The sequence below is a fragment of the Piliocolobus tephrosceles genome, chromosome 6 (genome assembly GCF_002776525.5).
Source record: "Piliocolobus tephrosceles isolate RC106 chromosome 6, ASM277652v3, whole genome shotgun sequence".
NCBI lineage: Eukaryota > Metazoa > Chordata > Mammalia > Primates > Cercopithecidae > Piliocolobus > Piliocolobus tephrosceles.
The window spans coordinates 31412237-31430871 of record NC_045439.1 but is presented as its reverse complement, the minus strand read 5'-3'; the positions used below and the strand labels follow the sequence as shown (position 1 = coordinate 31430871).

Below are 18635 nucleotides of genomic sequence, written 5' to 3'. Positions count from 1 at the left end.
AATTTCAGGCACTAAAACACTGGCTGGAGAAGAACCAGAAAAGATTAATTAAATGGCATAGTAGAATAAAAGTACGGATGAAACAGCAAATAAGTAATTAGGGATGTACAGAATGTATCCAAGGGCAAGACTTGAAACAAGCATTGTACGTGAATATTTGGAAGGTATAAAAACAAAGAACTGGTAGTAGAGGAAGAAGGGTAGCAAGGCAAAAATAGTGTAATAGGATGAAATATAGACTCAAACATTTAAGGAAGATAAACGTTTTAAATTCAGGTGTGAAACCTCCTAGAGGAACTGAGGGATAAAGGATGTTCTTCCTATCTCTAAAGATATCTGACAGAATAAATGTCAGGAAATAACCTCTGAGGAGTCAATAAAACTCGACTTCAAATATGGGCAAAATGTACCTGAAGAGGATTCCTCCAACTCCAACCTACCACCTAAACAAATGCAGTGAAAAACAAAGGCCCAGGCCAGGTATAGTGGCTTATGCCTGTAATCCCAACACTTTGGGAGGCTGAAGCAGGAGGATTGCTTGAGGCCAGGCAACAGCTTTGAGACCAGCCTGGGCAACACAACGAGACCCTGTCTCTATAAAAATAGAAAAATTGGCCAGGCATGATGGTGCACACTTGTAGTCCTAGCTACTTGGGAGGCTGAGGTGTGAGAATCACTTGCAGTTCAAGGCTGCAGTGAGCTAGGACTGTGCCACTGCACTCCAGCCTGGGTGACACAGTGAGACTCTGTCTCAGAAAACAAACAAAAAACAAAAAAACCAGAGGCCCAGTCCAATTCACACTACAATTGATAAGCGCCCTATGCCAGGCCCTGGGCTGACCACTTTTTATGCATTATCTTCTTTAATCCTGACCCCATCTTACTTTATAGAGGAGAAAGCTAAGAAATAAGGATGTTAAATAACTTGACAAAGATAATGACAAAATTCAGACACAAACATAAGGATGTCTGAGTCCAGACACCCCTCTTCCTTACTGCACTCTAATGCCTCAACACTAGATTTAAAATCAATGGATGGGGGTGTGAAGGGCTCTTGGGTCTCATCAGTACACATTTAGAACAAAATAGCACAGGCGAAGGAGGCAAAAGTCAGAAGCTATCCCTAAGCAATAAAAGCAGGGATGTTGGTAGAAAATAGCACTATTGCAACCAAGTCCGGAAACACTACTCTTTCTTGTAGTACTTGAATCAAGCCTCTAAAAGTCATCTATCTCAGAAAAGACAATGGAGTGACTTCTTCATACTTTACCTCCTGCGTTTCCTGAGAAGGGGGCGATCTAGAAGTTCATCTGCAGTAGGTCTCTGCTCAGGATCCTAAAAAGTAAAAACAGGGTTAGTTTTCACTTAAAGGAAATGGGCAACATGGGATCTAAAGATGATAATTAGTCAAAGACCACTGCATTATCCTTTTGTTTTAAAAATCATTTCTTATGTGATACTCCATGTTTTATGTTTCTCACCTCATTATCATCAACACTTGTACATGAAGGAGAATGTTTATAATGCACTTCCTCACTTGTTCAATTAGGGCAGTGGCTCTCAAACCTCAATATATACAGAATAGAAGAATCACCTGAGGGGTTTGTTACAAATAAAGATTTCTGGGCTTTATCCACAGAGATTCTGACTGAGTTCGTCTGGGGTGGGGCCCAGGAATCTTCTTTTTACTTACAAAACTCTCCCACTCCCTGGTGATTCTGACTCCAGTGTTTCATGAAACATACTTTGAGTAATACTAGAACTACACAGCAAGGGAACTATGAGATATGAGAAATACAGACATTCTGTATTAAAAGTGGTAAATTATCTTTCATTGCAGTTTTACGAAATACATATTCAGAAATTATTCTTGGTCATAAAAATGGAGCACAATTTAGATGGGAAATTCATTTCACAAACTAATACTTATAAAACAGAATAAAGTAAGAATTTGTTCACTGAAGCACACAACTATAATGAATTACCAATACCTATTCTGTGTATAGCCACAAATACACTCTACCCTGGGGAACTGGATGTGGTTTTGTATGGTTTATAGCTATGCCATACACCAAACACTGAGGCTGGAAGGGGAAATACGAAACTGAAGTGAATATTTAAGTCACACCTACCTGGTCAAGGCACGAATGAACCATCTGGATCAATTCCAAAGAGTACTGGCTAGAGTCAACTTCCATGGCCCGAATTCCTTGCACGATCTTCACACACAGGTTGAGTGGGTTCTATGAGAAAATGATGACTGCATTGTTCCTGGTTATATGAAGATGATGCTATACTCTACTGGTAGGGGCTCTCAGGTGTCTATGACCATTATTTAAAGAATTGGCAATAGGTCTGACTTCTTGTTATAAGTACTAATATGCATCAACAAGAAATGGTTAGGGATGCACTGATACTATCAGACAGAATGAAGTCAACTGGCTATACAATCTATAACTATGTGGCCAATAATATAATGCTCAGAGTATATTATAATCTGACCTTTCAACTGAATCCCAAGAAAAAGGAAAGCAAGACTAGCTATGCTTCTTGGCTTCATGTAGTTCCCTTGCCAACTAACTTGCCTTCTAATTTATATATCCTAGTTGTGGCTGTACAGGCAATACTTTGCTGCAACAGACAAGGCAGTGAATAATAATAAGATGATAATATTGCTGGGCGCGGTGGCTCACGCCTGTAATCCCAGCACTTTGGGAGGCCAAGGCGGGCAGATCACGAGGTCAGGAGATCGAGACTATCCTGGCTAACACGGTGAAACCCCGTCTCTACTGAAAATACAAAAAAATTAGCCGGGCGTGGTGGCGGGCGCCTGTAGTCCCAGCTACTTGGGAGGCTGAGGCAGGAGAATCGCTTGAACCCGGGAGGCGGAGCTTGCAGTGAGCCGAGATCACGCCACTGCACTCCAGCCTGGGTGACAGAGCGAGACTCCGTCTCAAAAAAAAAAAAAAAAAAAGATGATAATATTAACAATATTATGGTAATACCATTATTGAGAGACTACTACAAACTAGACAGGCACATTACATATATAATATTTTTTAGCCTCACTAACACCATTCAAGGAAATTATTATCATTATCAATTTATATATGAGAAAAATGGGGCTCAGAGATGTAAAGTAACTGACCAAAATCACAGATAGTAAAAATGAAGCTGTCACTCCAACCAAAGCCTGACTCCAAGTCATATACACACACACACATACATATACACACATATTTCTTGAGACACAGTCTCACTCTGTCACCCAGGCTGGAGTACAGCGGCACAATCTCTGCTCACTACAACCTCTGTCTCCTGAGTTCAAGTGATTCTTGTGTCTCAGCCTCCTGAGTAGCTGGGATTACAGGCATGCGCCACCATGCCTGGCTAAGTTTTGTATTGTTTAGTAGAGATGGGGTTTCACCACATTGGCCAGGCTGGTCTCGAACTCCTGACCTCAGGTGATCCGCCCGCCTCAGCCTCCCAAAGTGATGGGATTACAGGCATGAGCCACCGTGCCCAGCCTCTGACTCCAAGTCATTTTTCTTCCACCATACTATTTAGGGGAATTAGATGATATACTAGAACAACCTTCAGGATTTAGAGAAATGAATAGGTCTTATGAAAGGGCAATGAATTTACATTATCTTACATTTGCGTTTTTCATATACATTATGAGAGAATTTCTGTATGGGGAATATATATTGTTATCATGTTACAGATAATGAAACAGAGGATCAAAGAGATGAAGTGATTTGCCTAAATTCTCACACCTGGTTGGTAGAGGCAACTGGATGTGAATCCACTTTAGCCCCTCAGTGTGCTCCATGGACCAGCAGCATCAGCATCACCTGGGAGCTTGTTAGAAACACAGAATATCAACCCTGCCCCCCCCAAAAAATCTGCATTTCAACAAGATGACTTTGTATGCATATTAAAGTTTGAGAAGCACTGCTTTATATGAGGTTGTACTTTAATTTACTTAAAAAAAGAAAAAAAGACTTAAAGGGATTCATTGTCTATAAAGCAATGACAATCTTTATTTTTTAACAGATAAACTTTTTTTTCTCTAGTTAATGAATATTTTTAACACCCACAATGTGTTAGTTATTGTAGAAAATAAAGCAAACATTTGGAAGGGTTTTAGATTACCTGGCAAAACCACAGCTATATAAAAAAAGTTAAGTACAATAAAGTGATACTGGTGCTATGTCAGAAGTGTTTACAAAGATAGAATAAAGGCATAAAAAAGTAACAATTTAGGAAAAGGCCTAAATATGCTGGGCATGGGGGCTCACACCTGTAATCCTAGCATAGGCTGAGGCAGGAGGATCACTTGAGGCCAGGATTTTGAAACCAGCCTGGGTGACACAGTGAGAACCCATCTCTACAAAAAATAGCCAGGTGTGGTGAGGCATGCCTGTAGTTCGAACTACTCAGGAACTGAGGCAGGATGGCTGCTGGAGCACAGGAATTTGAGACTGCAGTGAGCTATGATCACGACACTGCACTCCAGGTCTGGGCAACAGAGTGAGACCCAGATAAAACAATTGTCTTTTGCTCCCTTCCATTCTGTTCACTAGATTTGCATCCTTTTACACATTTCCAAGAAAGTGATGCAGTAGTTGCATGATCATCTGGCTGCTGTTAATAATGTTCCAATTCCTACTGCCTGAAAAAGTGAACCATCATGTTCCATTTTTTGCTTTTAAGAGATGAACTTTTTAATTTAATTTAATTTAATTTTTTTTTGAGACAGGGTCTTGCTCTGTTGCTCAGGCTGGAGTACAGTGGTGCAATCTTGGCTCACTGCAACCTCCACCTCCTGGGGTTCAAGCAATTTTTGTGCCTCAGCCTCTCGAGTAGCTGGGATTACAGGGGCACGCCACCACACCCAGCTAAGTTTTGTATTTTTAATGGAGATGGGGTTTCACCATGTTGGCCAGGGTGACCTCAAGTGATCCACCCACCTTGGCCTCCCAAAATGCTGGGATTACAGGCATAAGCCACTGCGCCTGGCTGGGTCTATAGCATTTTAATAACAGATTACTAATCTTATACCTGAATACAGGTTATTTTTGCCAGAAATCAGAAGCCTGGGAATAGAGTTGATCTCCTTAGTCAGGCTGTACCATTTGCAACCTGCTAAATGCAATATGGGGATAATATGCCAACTTACTGTAGCATCAAACGTCCTCTTCAAGGTAAGGAGTTCAAAAATGACACAGCCTACTGCCCAGATATCAGACTTGAAATTGTACTTTACTCCTTGACAGAGCTCTGGAGACATGTAATATGGGGTTCCCACAAGCTGAGCAACAAAGAAACAATCAAAGAATAATTTCTTTTCTGAGGTAACTATGTTAACATTTCAACAGCTTAATTAAATTTCCCAGGAACTAGTGATAACAACCATAAAATATTCATCAGCAGATTCCAAAATGGTTTTTATGAGACGATGCCACTATGGAAAGAAATCTTATTCATATCAAATTTCTTGGGTCAATTATAAAAGGACAATCTCCGTGATAAAGGAACTGTGGTAACTTGAGGAGCTCAATAGCTGTGTGATTCCTAGATCACAGAGGCTTCGGGCGTTCAAGGCCTGCCAAAGACTTTACACATACTTAAAGACATACTTAGTAAAAGTTCACCAAGGGGAAAAAAACCCAAACACTGGCAGTGGGGAGATGGTAACTGAATGATGGAATTAGATGTTCTAACTAAAATACACGTAATGAAACTTTTAAAATGGCTCAATTTGACATCTGTTATGCTAACGCAACTAGTGAATTTCTTTTGAAATTGAAAAAGATTTTCTCACTTGAAAAATAAACTTGGAAATAAAAATGTCCTAAGAAGTCATGCCTCTCCCAAGATGAGATATAATGAAGGCCCTAGCAGCTCTAATAAAACTCATAGTCAGCTTTAATCAGCAAAGCAAAGCAAATTTCAGATGGCTTACATGGCTTTTACAAATTTTCATATCATTCCTTCTTTGCATTTAACTAGCTAAAAAAAGTCAAGTCTTGGTTTTATCAGATTGTTCTTGATGAGAAAAATCCATATAAAGACATGATTGCTTCTTCAGAAGCTCACTTTGGCCTCCATCATAGAAACATCTGAGTCCCTGAAGCAGAGACTCCAAACCCTAAACATCTAAATTGCTTGCAGACAAATCTTGACATTATTTAAAAAAAAAAAAAAATTATTGGCCAAAATCAGTTTTCAAGTTCTTTTAAGGATAGAGCATTGTGAAACTAGAATAATAATAACAGGGTTTTATAATTCCTAAAAGAATAAGATTACTGTCCCAAAGATCAACTTATATCTACTCTTTACCAATGATCTTTCTCAAAATCATGTGAGAGGGGAACCCTGTGCAGTTCAGACTGTGTATAATATTAAAGAATAGATTGTTCTCTGAGCATCAGCCTTCACTTGTAATATAGGGGTTCTCTTTGAACCAGAAGATTCAAAGGAAAAACAAAAAGAGATGTCTAACACCTTGAGCTCAAACATTAAATAAGAGATAAAGTGAAATCTACTAAAGACCCTAACCTGGACAAAACAGTAAAGCCTTTTGTTGCTTTTAGATTAAGTCCCTAATCAGTATTGGAAAAAGGTTATGAGGTCAGAGCTGTAACGTGGGCAATGACTTAAATGCCTGCTAGTGGGCCCAGGAAAAAGACTTCTGAAGACATGCATTAAAGTATGGAAAACTTGAAAGAATATTGAGAAAAGTATGCAAGATTTAGGGAGTATAGTTATATTTCACAGTACTAGAAAAGAAAATAAAAATTAAGACAAGGGCAACACATACCGTCTCAGCCATGGAATACTCAGAATTAAGTTTCTTTGCTAGGCCATAATCTCCAAGTTTTATCAGGTTTGCCTTGGTCAGAAAAATATTTAATGTCTTTATATCTCTGAAAAAAAAAGATGCTGCAAATTAAGTTCACACAGATAATTGTTTTATTTCATCCCCCGTCTTGCCCAGGATTATTACAGAATAAAAATGAGTGTGGGCCGGGTGCAGTGGCTCACATTTGTAATCTCAGCACTTTGGGAGGGCAAGGCAGGAGGATTGCTTGAGGCCAGGAGTTCTAGGCAAGCCTGGGCAACATAGTAGAACCCCATCTCTACAAAAAATGAATTAGTCAGGAGTGGTAGCAAACACTTGTAGTCCTAGCTTCTCGGGAGGCTAAAGCACCTGAGAATCAGTTAAGCCCAGGAGGCTGAGGCTGCAGTGAGTCATGACTGCACCACTACATTCCAGCCTGGGCAACAGGGTGAGACCCTGTCTCAAAAACTAAAATAAAATAAAAAAAAGAGTGTTAACATTGCTCATATTCTGTCCTAAACATCCCACGGTGGTCGTTACTTTCACATGCTGTTTAACACTGAAGTGGGGACTTTATTTTTAGTTTTTTTTGAGACAGAGTCTCGCTCTGTCACCCAGGCTGGAGTGCAGTGGCGCAATCTCGGCTCACTGCAAGCTCCACCTCCTGGGTTCACGCCATTCTCCTGCCTCAGCCTCCCGAGTAGCTGGGACTACAGGCGCCCGCCACTTCACCTGGCTAGTTTTTTTGTAGTTTTTAGTAGAGACGGGGTTTCACCGTGTTAGCCAGGATGGTCTCGATCTCCCGACTTCGTGATCTGCCCGTCTCGGCCTCCCAAAGTGCTGGGATTACAGGCTTGAGCCACCGCGCCTGGCTTGAAGTGGGGACTTTAAAGGAGTGAAGGCAGAGAATTAACTTCATCCTCTAGGGCTTCATGAAGCCTAGGATGAATTAACTTCATCCTCTAGGGCTTCATGAAGCCTAGGATGAATTAACTTCATCCTCTAGGGCTTCACAGCATAGAAATATCTCCCATACTACTGAAGCTATTAGGAAAAGTTGAGAGGGTCAGACGAGGAAAATGGTGTTCTAGGTAACCATAATTCCCATAAGATACCACAGCTCTTCAACTATCACTTATGCCTTGAATTAAATGATATCAAGGCAACTTTAACTTGGTTGGTGTCAAAGTTTCAAATAATCTGTTAAGGCAAGAGAAGAGGCCTACACATCCCAACAACGATATGATTAGGCCATTTAGTCATCTAAATAAAATCACAGGCTATTTTTCTAAAGATTAATTGACCATATGTAAAACAAAATGAACTGTGCCTGGTTCACTATGGCTTCCTTATTGAAAGATGCGAATAAACCAGAACAATATACTTTGTTACTTTTAAAAAGAAAATAACAACATGCAACAGAAGCCATTCAATAGCTATCCAGAAATATATGTTAACTGAATGAACAAACCAATAAAAAAAGAAATCTTAGTGTATTATAATTAATCTCTGGCACCAGTCAATGACTCACTTAAGAAGGGCATAATGATGTGAAAATGTTACTGAGATGGTTCTCTTCTATAGCTAGAAATGAATGGAAATGTGCTTGTTTTTAAAGATCTGGTAAATTTGTACAATTAATTGTGCAAAGTGAAGAGGTTTTTATTTAAATTAACAGTGCTTAATTATAGAATTAAAAAGAATTGCCAATTATTACTGCTGTGAATTCTTACCAAATACTACTTCTCATAGTGCTTTCTAGGCTTTACTGATGAATTAACAAACTGAATTCTAAAATTTTTGTCTGTAAAATGACTAAGTAGTACTTGGCTACTGAGGAGATTCTTCCTAGATCATAAACATGGTTTAACTTCAGGGAGTGAAAATAATATTCCTCATTATTTTCCTTTCCTAATGATATAAATGGAAAAACTCTTGGCTGCTTAATCAAGAAAATAAAAGTGTTGTTGGGGGGTATCCAGGGTAGGGGCTGAATTGGTAGAGAAGAATCCATCCATAAATTTTTTCACTTTTTACCTATGAAGGATTCCAGCTTTATGGATACAGCTCACTGCTGAAACAATCTGAAACAGGTACCACACCACCATCTGCAGAGAAAAAATAAATACTTGGATTAGAAACGAAAAGTTCCATTCAAGTAAATACACACACATACACAAACAAACAAAACAAAGAAAGCTGCAACCAGAAGTTATGATTCAACATGACTTAACATCTCTTCCTTGCAGGTTGAGTAGGCAAAGAAAAGTGAAGGGGTGAAAAAACACAAAAAACAGGTTCCTCATAAAATCGTTCCAATGTCATTATAATATATAGTATGGTAAAGCAGACATGTGGAAAAACTCAGGAAGAATGCAAAGTTATAGAAAACTGGGCATACCAGTATGCAGTAATAGAACCAGGAAAGAAAGCCCACAGAGAATCATGATGTGGAGGTAAAACGTTTAGGAAGCAGCTATAGACAGCTTCCTTGTTAGAGGTTTCCTTTCTCATGAATATCAGAGCCTGGAAGGAGTCTGAACAAAAGGAAAAAAACACTCTTCATTATTGGAAGAGTAAATACAGAACTAGAATGCAAGAATTACAACACTACAATTCTAACTTCCTTCCATAGAAATATGAATTACCTCTTCCTCAAACAACTTGTCCTTCTGACGAAGGATTTTGTCATACAGGTTCCCTCCTGCAATTAAACAAGACACAGGTTTGAATTGCTTAATACAGATCAAAGCTTGGCTCCTGTTACAGGGTTTTTTAGGTGACACAAGGAAATGAAGGATTCTGCTTTCTCTCCATAGGCAACTACTTCTTTTGACTTTTCACATGGGCACAAAACTCTTCCCATCTCTCAAGGACTGCATCAGAAATATTCTTCAAAGATCTCCCTAACACAAGAGGCTTAATAAAAAAAAGACTTTTTTTTTTGAGACGGAGTCTCGCTCTGTTGCCCGGGCTGGAGTGCAGTGGCCGGACTTCAGCTCACTGCAAGCTCCGCCTCTCGGGTTTACGCCATTCTCCTGCCTCAGCCTCCCGAGTAGCTGGGACCACAGGCGCCTGCCACCTCGCCCGGCTAGTTTTTTGTATTTTTTAGTAGAGACGGGGTTTCACCGTGTTAGCCAGGATGGTCTCGATCTCCTGACCTCGTGATCCGCCCGTCTCGGCCTCCCAAAGTGCTGGGATTACAGGCTTGAGCCACCACGCCCGGCCTTAAAAAAAAGACATTTTAAGAAAAGATGTGAGTAAAGACCATTCTTGTTGTTCCCAACAAGTATATTCAAAATCAGATTTCTTTTCTAGAACTCTCCTTTAAGAACTTAGAAGAACTCTAAGTTGTTACAAAATAATATTTTTGTAACAACTCTCCCAGTTGTGACTACTATAACATTTGGATTAGGCTGGGCACAGTGGCTCACGACTATAATCCCAGAACTTTGGGAGGCTGAGGTGGGCGAATTGTTTGGGTTTGGGAATTCAAGACCAGCCTGGGCAACATGGCAAAACCCTATCTCTACCAAAAATACAAAAAAGTAGCCAAGTGTGAGGGCACCTGCCTGTGGTCCCAACTAACCAGGAGGCTGAGGTGGGAGGATCGCCTGAGCCTGTCAGGCGGAGGTTGCAGTGAGCTGAGATCGCACCACTGCACTCCAGGCTGGGTGACAGTGACAGTCTATCTCAGGAAAAAAAGAAAAAAATTGGATTACACCTGTGATACAATGTTTTGTATTGATAGGGTATATATTGACAAATTTTCTACTTCACACCGAAAAATTTCCCAAAATTTAGGGTCTACCCCTAGACTGTTTCCTATCATTACTCTCTTTACTAATTCCTTCCTGTGGAATAAGTGTGAATTTACTTCTCTCTTTCCTTTATCTAGTAATACAGACGCAAGTAATCACGGTTCATCTTACATCCCACCTGCAACTGTAACTTACACTATAGCCCTGGGTAAGTTTTTACAACTTCTTTTCCCCTGCAACTTAGGAACTCAGTTTCAACAAATGTATCGTTTGTTCCAGTTCTTCCTAATCACAAAAGAAATTAACTTCCTAGGGCTTCTGCTACTTTGAAAATTTTTAACAGAATCTTGTATATGGCATTGATGACCAATGATCATAATATACAAGAGTTTATACAAGAAAGTTATAAGGGACGAACATGCTGGGACCTCTTTAGCATGCAGTTCAGAAAAGGGCTTTGGAGGTTCTCTTGTGCAATAAGATGATTAACAGCTAGTACAGTATGTAGCAAACACTTTCTACCTACCAAGTACTATGCATGTAATATAACAATCCTAGAAAGTAGGTACTGTTATCAACAAACTTTTTTTTTTTTTGAGATGGAGTTTCACTCTGTCACCAGGCTGCAGTGGCGTGATCTCCACTCACTGCAACCTCCAACTCCCTGGTTCAAGCGATTCTCCTGCCTCAGCCTCCCCAATAGCTGGGATTACAGGCACGCGCCACCATGTGTAGCTAATTTTTGTTATTTTTAATAGAGACAGAGTTTCACCATGTTGGCCAGGATGGTCTCGATCTCGATCTCCTGACCTCGTGATCCGCCCAACTCAGTCTCCCAAAGCATTGGGATTACAGGCGTGAGCCACCATGCCCAGCCTTTTTTTTTTTTTTTTTTTTTTTTGAGACAGGGTCTGGCTCTATCGCCCAGGCTGGAGTGCAGTGGTCTGAGCTCACTGCAACTTCTGCCTCCCTGTCTCAAGCCATCCTCCCTCCTTAGCCTCCCAAGTAGCTGTGACTACAGGTGCACACCACCACACCCAGCTAATTTTTTGCATTTTTGGTAGCAACAGGGTTTTACTATCTTGCCTAGGCCTTCCTCGAACTCCTATGCTCAAGTGATCTGCCTGTCTTGGTTTCCCAAAGTGCTGGAATTACAGGCATGCACCACTGTCCCTGGCCAACAAACTCATTTTAAAATGAGGAAACTGCTGGGTGCAGTGGCTTAAGCCTGTAATCCCAGCACTTTGGGAGGCAGAGGTGGGCGGATCACCTGAGGTCAGGAATTAGAGACGAGCCTGGCCAACATGGCAAAACCCTGTCTCTAATAAAACTACAAAAATTAGCTGGGCGTGGTGGCGCATGCCTGTAATCCCAGCTACTCAGGAGGCTGAGGCAGGAGAATTATTTGAACCCAGGAGGCGGAGGTTGTGGTGAGCAAAGATGGCGCCATTACACTCCAGCCTGGGCAACAAGAGTAAAACTTCGTCTCAAAAAAATAAATAAATAAAAATAAAGTGAGGAAACTGAGGCAGAGAGAAGTTAAGTTTCTTGCCAAGGTTATAGAGCTAGAAAGTAGACAAACTTGGGTTTAGAGTCTATTTTCTTTAACAACTAGGCTATACTGCTATCTTACAAGCAAAATGATCTGAAGAAATCAGGGACCAGATAAATAGGGCCATGCTTTACCATATATCACTTTCACTCAGTTATGATCTTTGGACTACTTTTCAATAGAATAGCTTTAGCTGAAGACAATATAAATAAATATCACCTATAAGATATTATTAAATACTGTATCAAGTGCTGCCAAGCCACACTCTGGTTAACTAATGTCATTTCATGAAAAAAAACCTTGAAAAATAAATATAAAATCCAACTGAAGAAAAGATAGTTTGAAAATGGAGCTATAATCACAAGAGAAAATTTGGGTATGCAGGGGAAAATCCCTCTCCTTATTTCGTTAACCACTTCAAAATTCTCCAAGGCCTGAAAAGTTTCTCTTAAACTCTAGACATTCATTTAAAGTTTTTATCACTGTATATGTCTCTTCTTATATTCTTCTCCTCAAGGTAACTATGAATCTATGAAAGTCTTGCTGGAGAAAGTCCCACTGAACTCTATCTTACCATTACAATATTCCAGCTCAATCAGCAGGGTGGTATTGTCCATGAAGTGATTGTAATAGGCAATAATGTTGTCATGCTGCAGCAGTGCCAGAATAACAATCTCATTCAAGGCATCACGACGTTCCTTCTCAGACAGCCGGGTCAAATCAACTTCCTTCCACACAACCAGTGAGTCATCCTAAACACAGTAACAGAGATATTGTGCTTTTCCTCTTGCCTGGCAGCAAATGAATCCACACCTAGATCTGTAAGCCTAGAAGCAAAACTACCTAAGGGGCAGAGACTGACTCCTCTTATTTTTTCCTTTTAACAGACTTTAAAGGTTATGTGACAATTTAGCATTATAATTTATTGCAGGACAGGGGAAGTAAAGCATTACGACGTCGTTGTCACACTCATTGCATGATGTCAGTTCCAGGTAAAAATATGGTCTGGGCATAGGTCTCAAAAAGATTCTATTGAGGATACTATGACAGGCTGCTAATCATGATGGTGATTATGGCAGGGCAAGAATACTGGAGAGGTAGAGAACTGGGGAGCAATTATCTATAGTCGGTCACAGCTTCTAAAATGAAAATACTAAACTTGCCTCTAGTTTTATAAATTTAGACTTCCCTAGTTTTATACATTTAGACTTACCCTTTCTGGATAAGTCATGCCCCCTTTTGCAACTCTATAATCTCTCACACTTTTATGTATCACATTTTCTTCCATTCCTGAAAACTTACCTGTAGCTCCTGATGTCTACCATCTTTTTTTTTTTTTTTTTTTTTGAGATAGACTGTAGTCATAGCTCACTTCTGCTCTGAACTCCTGGGCTGAAGCAATCCTCCCACCTCAGCTTCCCCAGTAGTTAGGACTACAGGCATGCACTGCCACACTCAGCTAAATTTTTTTTTTTTTTTAAGAGATGGGGTATCACTGTGTTGCCCAGGCTGGTCTAGAACTCCTGGTCTCAAGCGACCTGACCACCTTGGCCTCCCAGGTGTTGGGATTACAGGCATGAGCCACTGTGCCTGGCCTCATTTTTTACTGACACTGCTTCCTAGCCCAGGAGCATCTCCACCAATGTAACCCTCCCCATCCTTTTGAATGCCTCTGCCAAGCCTCTACCATGTTTTTGGAAAGACTCTGATGAACCTTTTACTGTAACCATGCCTTTAATTTTTAGACCCCATACACTGTAATATTTGTCCATTCTTTTCATATCTCTACATATACAACTTAATGCTATGTGTTTAGTAACAATGGCCAACTTATTTTCCTATTGAAATATAAGCTTCTAGAGGAAAAGAGTGCTTCTGAACTTCTGTAAATTCACAGATCTAATAAATATTTGGTGATATGGATAACGCTATGCAATTTTTGAGAAGTGTAATCAAATTTAACTCAAAACAAACCCAGTAATCAAGTTCAACAGGATAATAATAAAAAGGCAATGGGCAAGATGTGAGATTTTAGTTCTAGTCCAAGATTTACTTATAACTTAAGTGAGCAAGTCACTTAAGTATACTGTCTTAGTTTCTCTAACTAAAACATAGAAATAACAATCCTTATCTCCTCTTTCTCATTTTGAGTGCAAAAAAGAAAACAGACTACTAAGAATAACTAACTCTAACATCATACATTAACGTGGCATCAGGATAAAAAAGAACACTTAAAAATATTCTCTTGCAACCACTTCTCTCCTTCTGCATCTTTCAGCCTTAAAAGTATGCTGGCTTGGAACACACACCAGAACTGCAGATGGATGAATCACTTTCAGCAACCCCAGCAAGTTCTCATTAAATGTTTACCCTAAAGTAAGATTTTATGATCAAAACCAGTACATCGTTAGTTTTTGGAAGTAGAATCATCACTGCAGGGTTTTACACTAGTATATATTCTTAACTTGGGATTCCGTGATCCATGGATCTCTCCAAAGCATGTGCATATGTGCAAATGTGTTGATGGAGGGGGTAAGATTACTTTGCTTATGTTAGGTTCTCAAAGGGGTCCTTGTGCCCCCCAAATTAAGAACTAATGGCTTAGAATATACCAACAGAGTACTTCCCATGCATAAACCCTGTAGGATAAACACTGATAAAGAACCAATACACAAAGATCTTCCCAATGAGCTTCAAGAAAAGCTTCCAACTGAGTGCTCACTGCTGAACTTAAAGATAATGACAAAAACTACGGAGGTGCCACCGGTGTGGGGATTTTGAAGCTATGCCCGTCCTCCTCACCCCGACCTTGGAGAACTATATATACAGCATGAGGGCAAAGAAGTTTTGGCAATACCTCACATTCGTATACCACTTTAATTTACAGAATAAGCGCCTTCGTTTCATTCTCAAGGTAATCTAAAAAAAAAAAAAAAAAAGGATGACTTCCAGGTATTATCAGTAAGCCCATTTTACAGATGGGGAAGCTAAAGCTCAGAGACGGTTAGGTGACTTAGGCCAATCAAAAATGACTAGTCAAACCAATGATCTTGCCAATTTCTAGTGCTGATGAATGGGAAGAGTGGTGAAGACCCTGAGACATATATCCTGTGGGCGCCTAAAGCACTAAGCTCACGACGCTGAGAAATCGGGGCCGGGAAGAAGGGACTCGGGGCGACCCGACAGCGCCAGACAGGACGGCCGGTGCCGAGGGCCGCTACCTCGGTGCGGCGGTACAGCGTGGCTTCCCCGAAGGCGCCGCGGCCCAGGACGCGGATGGGGATGTAGTGCAGCTCCTCCTGCTCCGCCGTGCCGCCGCCAGCTCGCGGCCCCTGACTGGCGCTAGGCCCCGGACTCGAGTCCCCGCAACCCCCGGACTCGCTCCCAAAGTCCGAGTTGATGGAATCGCAGTGTCGTTCGTACTCGCCCAGCACCGACATGGCGGCGGCCGCGGGCCTTCGGGACCGGCCTGCGTATGCCCAGAGGCGCTGGCCGCGCTGCGTCCCGCTCGCTTCAGATGCCGACCCGCGGATCCGTCAGCCCAGCAACCCAGCGAAGCTCCATGGTGGCTCCTGCCCCCTGACCCGGAAGCAGTTCTCTATGTTTCCGGCCCGGCTGAGTTTCCTCCGCGTTTGCTTGCCCGCTTGGCTAGTCCAGCGCCCCAGGCTTCCCGCTTTCGGGGAAGGCCTGCAAAGTGAGGCTTCGGGCTGGGATTGGCAGGCGCGTGGTGGGAACTGCGTGGAACCTAAGGGCTCCCACGGGAACAAAGGCATCACTGACAGTACGGCCTCTCGGATCTGTTTACCCTCCTCTGCCTCTCTGGTCCGGTCCCCATACAACTTCGAGGTTCAGAGGTCGTCCAGTCTCATCCTGACGTGAGGTCTGTGACAAGAGGGTGATTGGGGAAGCATTCCCAGTGTACACCTTCTTTCCCCTTCCAACGCTGGACAGCATTCTTTTTTAGAAAGATAGTATAGTGAAGATAATATGGCCGGACAAGGTGGCTCACGCCTGTAATCTCAGCATGTTAGGAGGTCAGGCGTTTGAGACCAGCCTGGCCAACTGGTGAAACCGCGTCTCTATGAAAATACAAAAATTAGCTAGGCGTGGTGGCAGGCACCTGTAATCCCAGCTACTTGAGAGTCTGAGGCTGAAGAATCAATTGAATCCGGAAGGAGGAGGTTGTAGTGAGCCGAGATCGCACCACTACACTCCAGCCTGGATGACAGTGCGAGACTTTGTCTCAAAAAAAAAAAAAAAAAGTAATATAGACAGTCTAATTGTCCGCCTCCTGTCATCTCAGTCCCTGGTTCCAGTTCTTTCTCCCAGAGCCATCCTAAGTCCCTCCCTCTTCTACACAACTCCAAAAATATTTTAAGTCAACTCTCCTGACACTTTCCTTCTCCCCCGTCTCTTTTTCCAGGTTCAGTTTATTCAGATTTTTCCAGATCTTTGACCATATGATCTCATGAAACATTGAGCATTCGGTGCCACACACTGTTTGGGAACAGGAGATCTGCAATAACATGCTCCCTACCATCAAGTAGGAAAGCAGCAATACGGTGAACAATAGGTGTTCCATCAGTTATATGACCTTGGGCAACTTCTCATCTCCAAGCTTGTTTTTGAACTCTATAGAGTTGTGAGAATATGGTCTACATCACAGACATAACAGCTAACATTTATTGAGTGTTATGTTCTGGGTACCTTGCTAAAGGTTTTTCACGTATTATCCCACATTATTATGTATTATCCTATGTATTATGTATTATCCTAACATTCCCATTTTACAGAAACAGAGTCACCTAAGTTACCTGCTTAATGTGACAGACCTAGTTAGAGGGAGCTGGGAAGTTGAACCCAGCAATCTGAAAAAGCAGGATGTGATGGGGCTAAGAGAAAGCCATGTGACTAGCCGAGCGTGGTGGCTCACGCCTGTAATCCCAGCACTTTGGGAGGCCGAGGTGGGTCGATCACTTGAAGCCTGGAGTTCGATTCCAGCCTGGCCCACATGTAACAGTGAGAACCTGTCTCAAATAAATACATAAAAATAAACTGTGTCATATGGATTTTTGAAAAGTTTCTACTTTAAGAGAGCTTACAATTCATGTAACAGAAAACCACCAGACAATTAAAACTGTTTGTATGAGGGCTATTAAAGTGCAAGATTCTAGAAAGGCATTTAGGAGGGGCATCTGTCCAAGCCAAACTTGCTGTGTGAGTGCAGGCTCCCTGGAGGAATATATAAAATGTTAAGTCCAATGGTGGCTAATAAACTAGAGACATCATTCCAGGTAGAGGCCATTCCATCTACATCCTATTAATTAGAAGGCACTTTGAGGATAGGTATTGCCTCTTGTTTATCTAGATAAACTCGAGTTGAGTTTGGCTTAAATCTGTTAATTCTATTAACTGTTTATTTTGTTATTCTTGGTTAATCTGTTAAACAGAAAAGATGCTCAAGTTTTTCAGTTGAATGGGAAAAAAAATTACTTAAAATTGGGAATGTTGATTTTCAAAGAGGCTGAATAGATTTCAGCCTAAGCTTTAAATATTTATTTTTTTCTGGCACCTTTGCAACGAGGAACTAGTTTTCTATAACTTGGTTGGCCTGAAACTGAATTGTTCTAATGATAATGCATGGATACTATAAGCTTAGAAGAAACATGTCCTATTACAGAGCAGAGACATTCCTGCTGAATTCTTCATTATACTGGATCTAACTGAAACTAATTGTCTTACTTTGAATATTCATAAGTTCAAAAATAGTCAACATTTATTCTAATGGTATAACTTTTTTTTTGGAGACAGTCTCACTCTGCACCCAGGCTGAGTGCAGTGGCATGATCTCAGCTCACTGCAACCTCCACTTCCCAGGTTCAAGTGATTCTCATGCCTCAGCCTCCTGAGTAGCTGAGATTACAAGCATCTGCCACCACACCCAGCTAATTTTCGTATTTTTAGTGGCGGGGTGGGGGTGGTTCTGCCATGTTGGCCAGGCTGGTCTCGAACTCCTGACCTCAAGTGATTGGCCTGCCAAAATGTTGGGATTACAGGCGTGAGCCACTGCGCCTGGCCAAGGTGCAAAATTTTAAAGCGCCTTTGGCTGAAACCAAACTGTTTCCACATTTTACTCTAACAAGTGAATGGTTAGAATGCAATTTTGCAGAAGTTTCCAATTTGTGAATGGCAAATTCCCAGGGGCCATAGAGTTACTGTCAAGATGAAAGAATCTACCAAAGACCAACCCAAGTTTATACCCTTCACTGTCTGCCACAGTAGCCACTAGCTACATGTAGCTACTGAACACTTGAATTGTGGCTAGTCTAATTTTAAGCTATCGATGTGGTATAGCTCGAAATACACACTGGATTTTCAAGATTTTACATGGAAAGTGGAATACAAAACATCTCCTTAACCATTTTATTTATATATATATATATATATATTTTTTTTTTTTTTTTTTTTTTTTTTT

The 18635-nt window shown here is 41.2% G+C and overlaps 1 protein-coding gene across 7 annotated transcripts in view; it reads right to left on the bottom strand.

The window, feature by feature from the left end:
* NEK9 (NIMA related kinase 9) overlaps positions 1-15756 on the bottom strand; it is a 45357-nt gene extending 29601 nt beyond the window's left edge. For 3 of the 7 annotated variants that reach the window (XM_023184210.2, XM_023184213.2, XM_023184223.2), the window contains exons 1-8: positions 15382-15755; positions 12735-12912; positions 9496-9551; positions 8885-8955; positions 6827-6932; positions 5183-5314; positions 2133-2243; positions 1271-1335 (exon numbers count right to left, since the gene is read on the bottom strand). In XM_023184210.2, the coding sequence (XP_023039978.2) occupies positions 1271-1335; positions 2133-2243; positions 5183-5314; positions 6827-6932; positions 8885-8955; positions 9496-9551; positions 12735-12912; positions 15382-15600 (938 nt within the window). In that variant the 5' untranslated portion in view covers positions 15601-15755. Of the gene's footprint in view, positions 1-1270; positions 1336-2132; positions 2244-5182; positions 5315-6826; positions 6933-8884; positions 8956-9495; positions 9552-12734; positions 12913-15017; positions 15080-15381 lie in introns of all 7 variants that reach the window. The other 4 variants (XM_023184246.3, XM_023184243.2, XM_023184228.3 and 1 more) reach the window with 4 other exon arrangements.
* Between the last annotated feature and the right edge of the window lie 2879 nt (positions 15757-18635).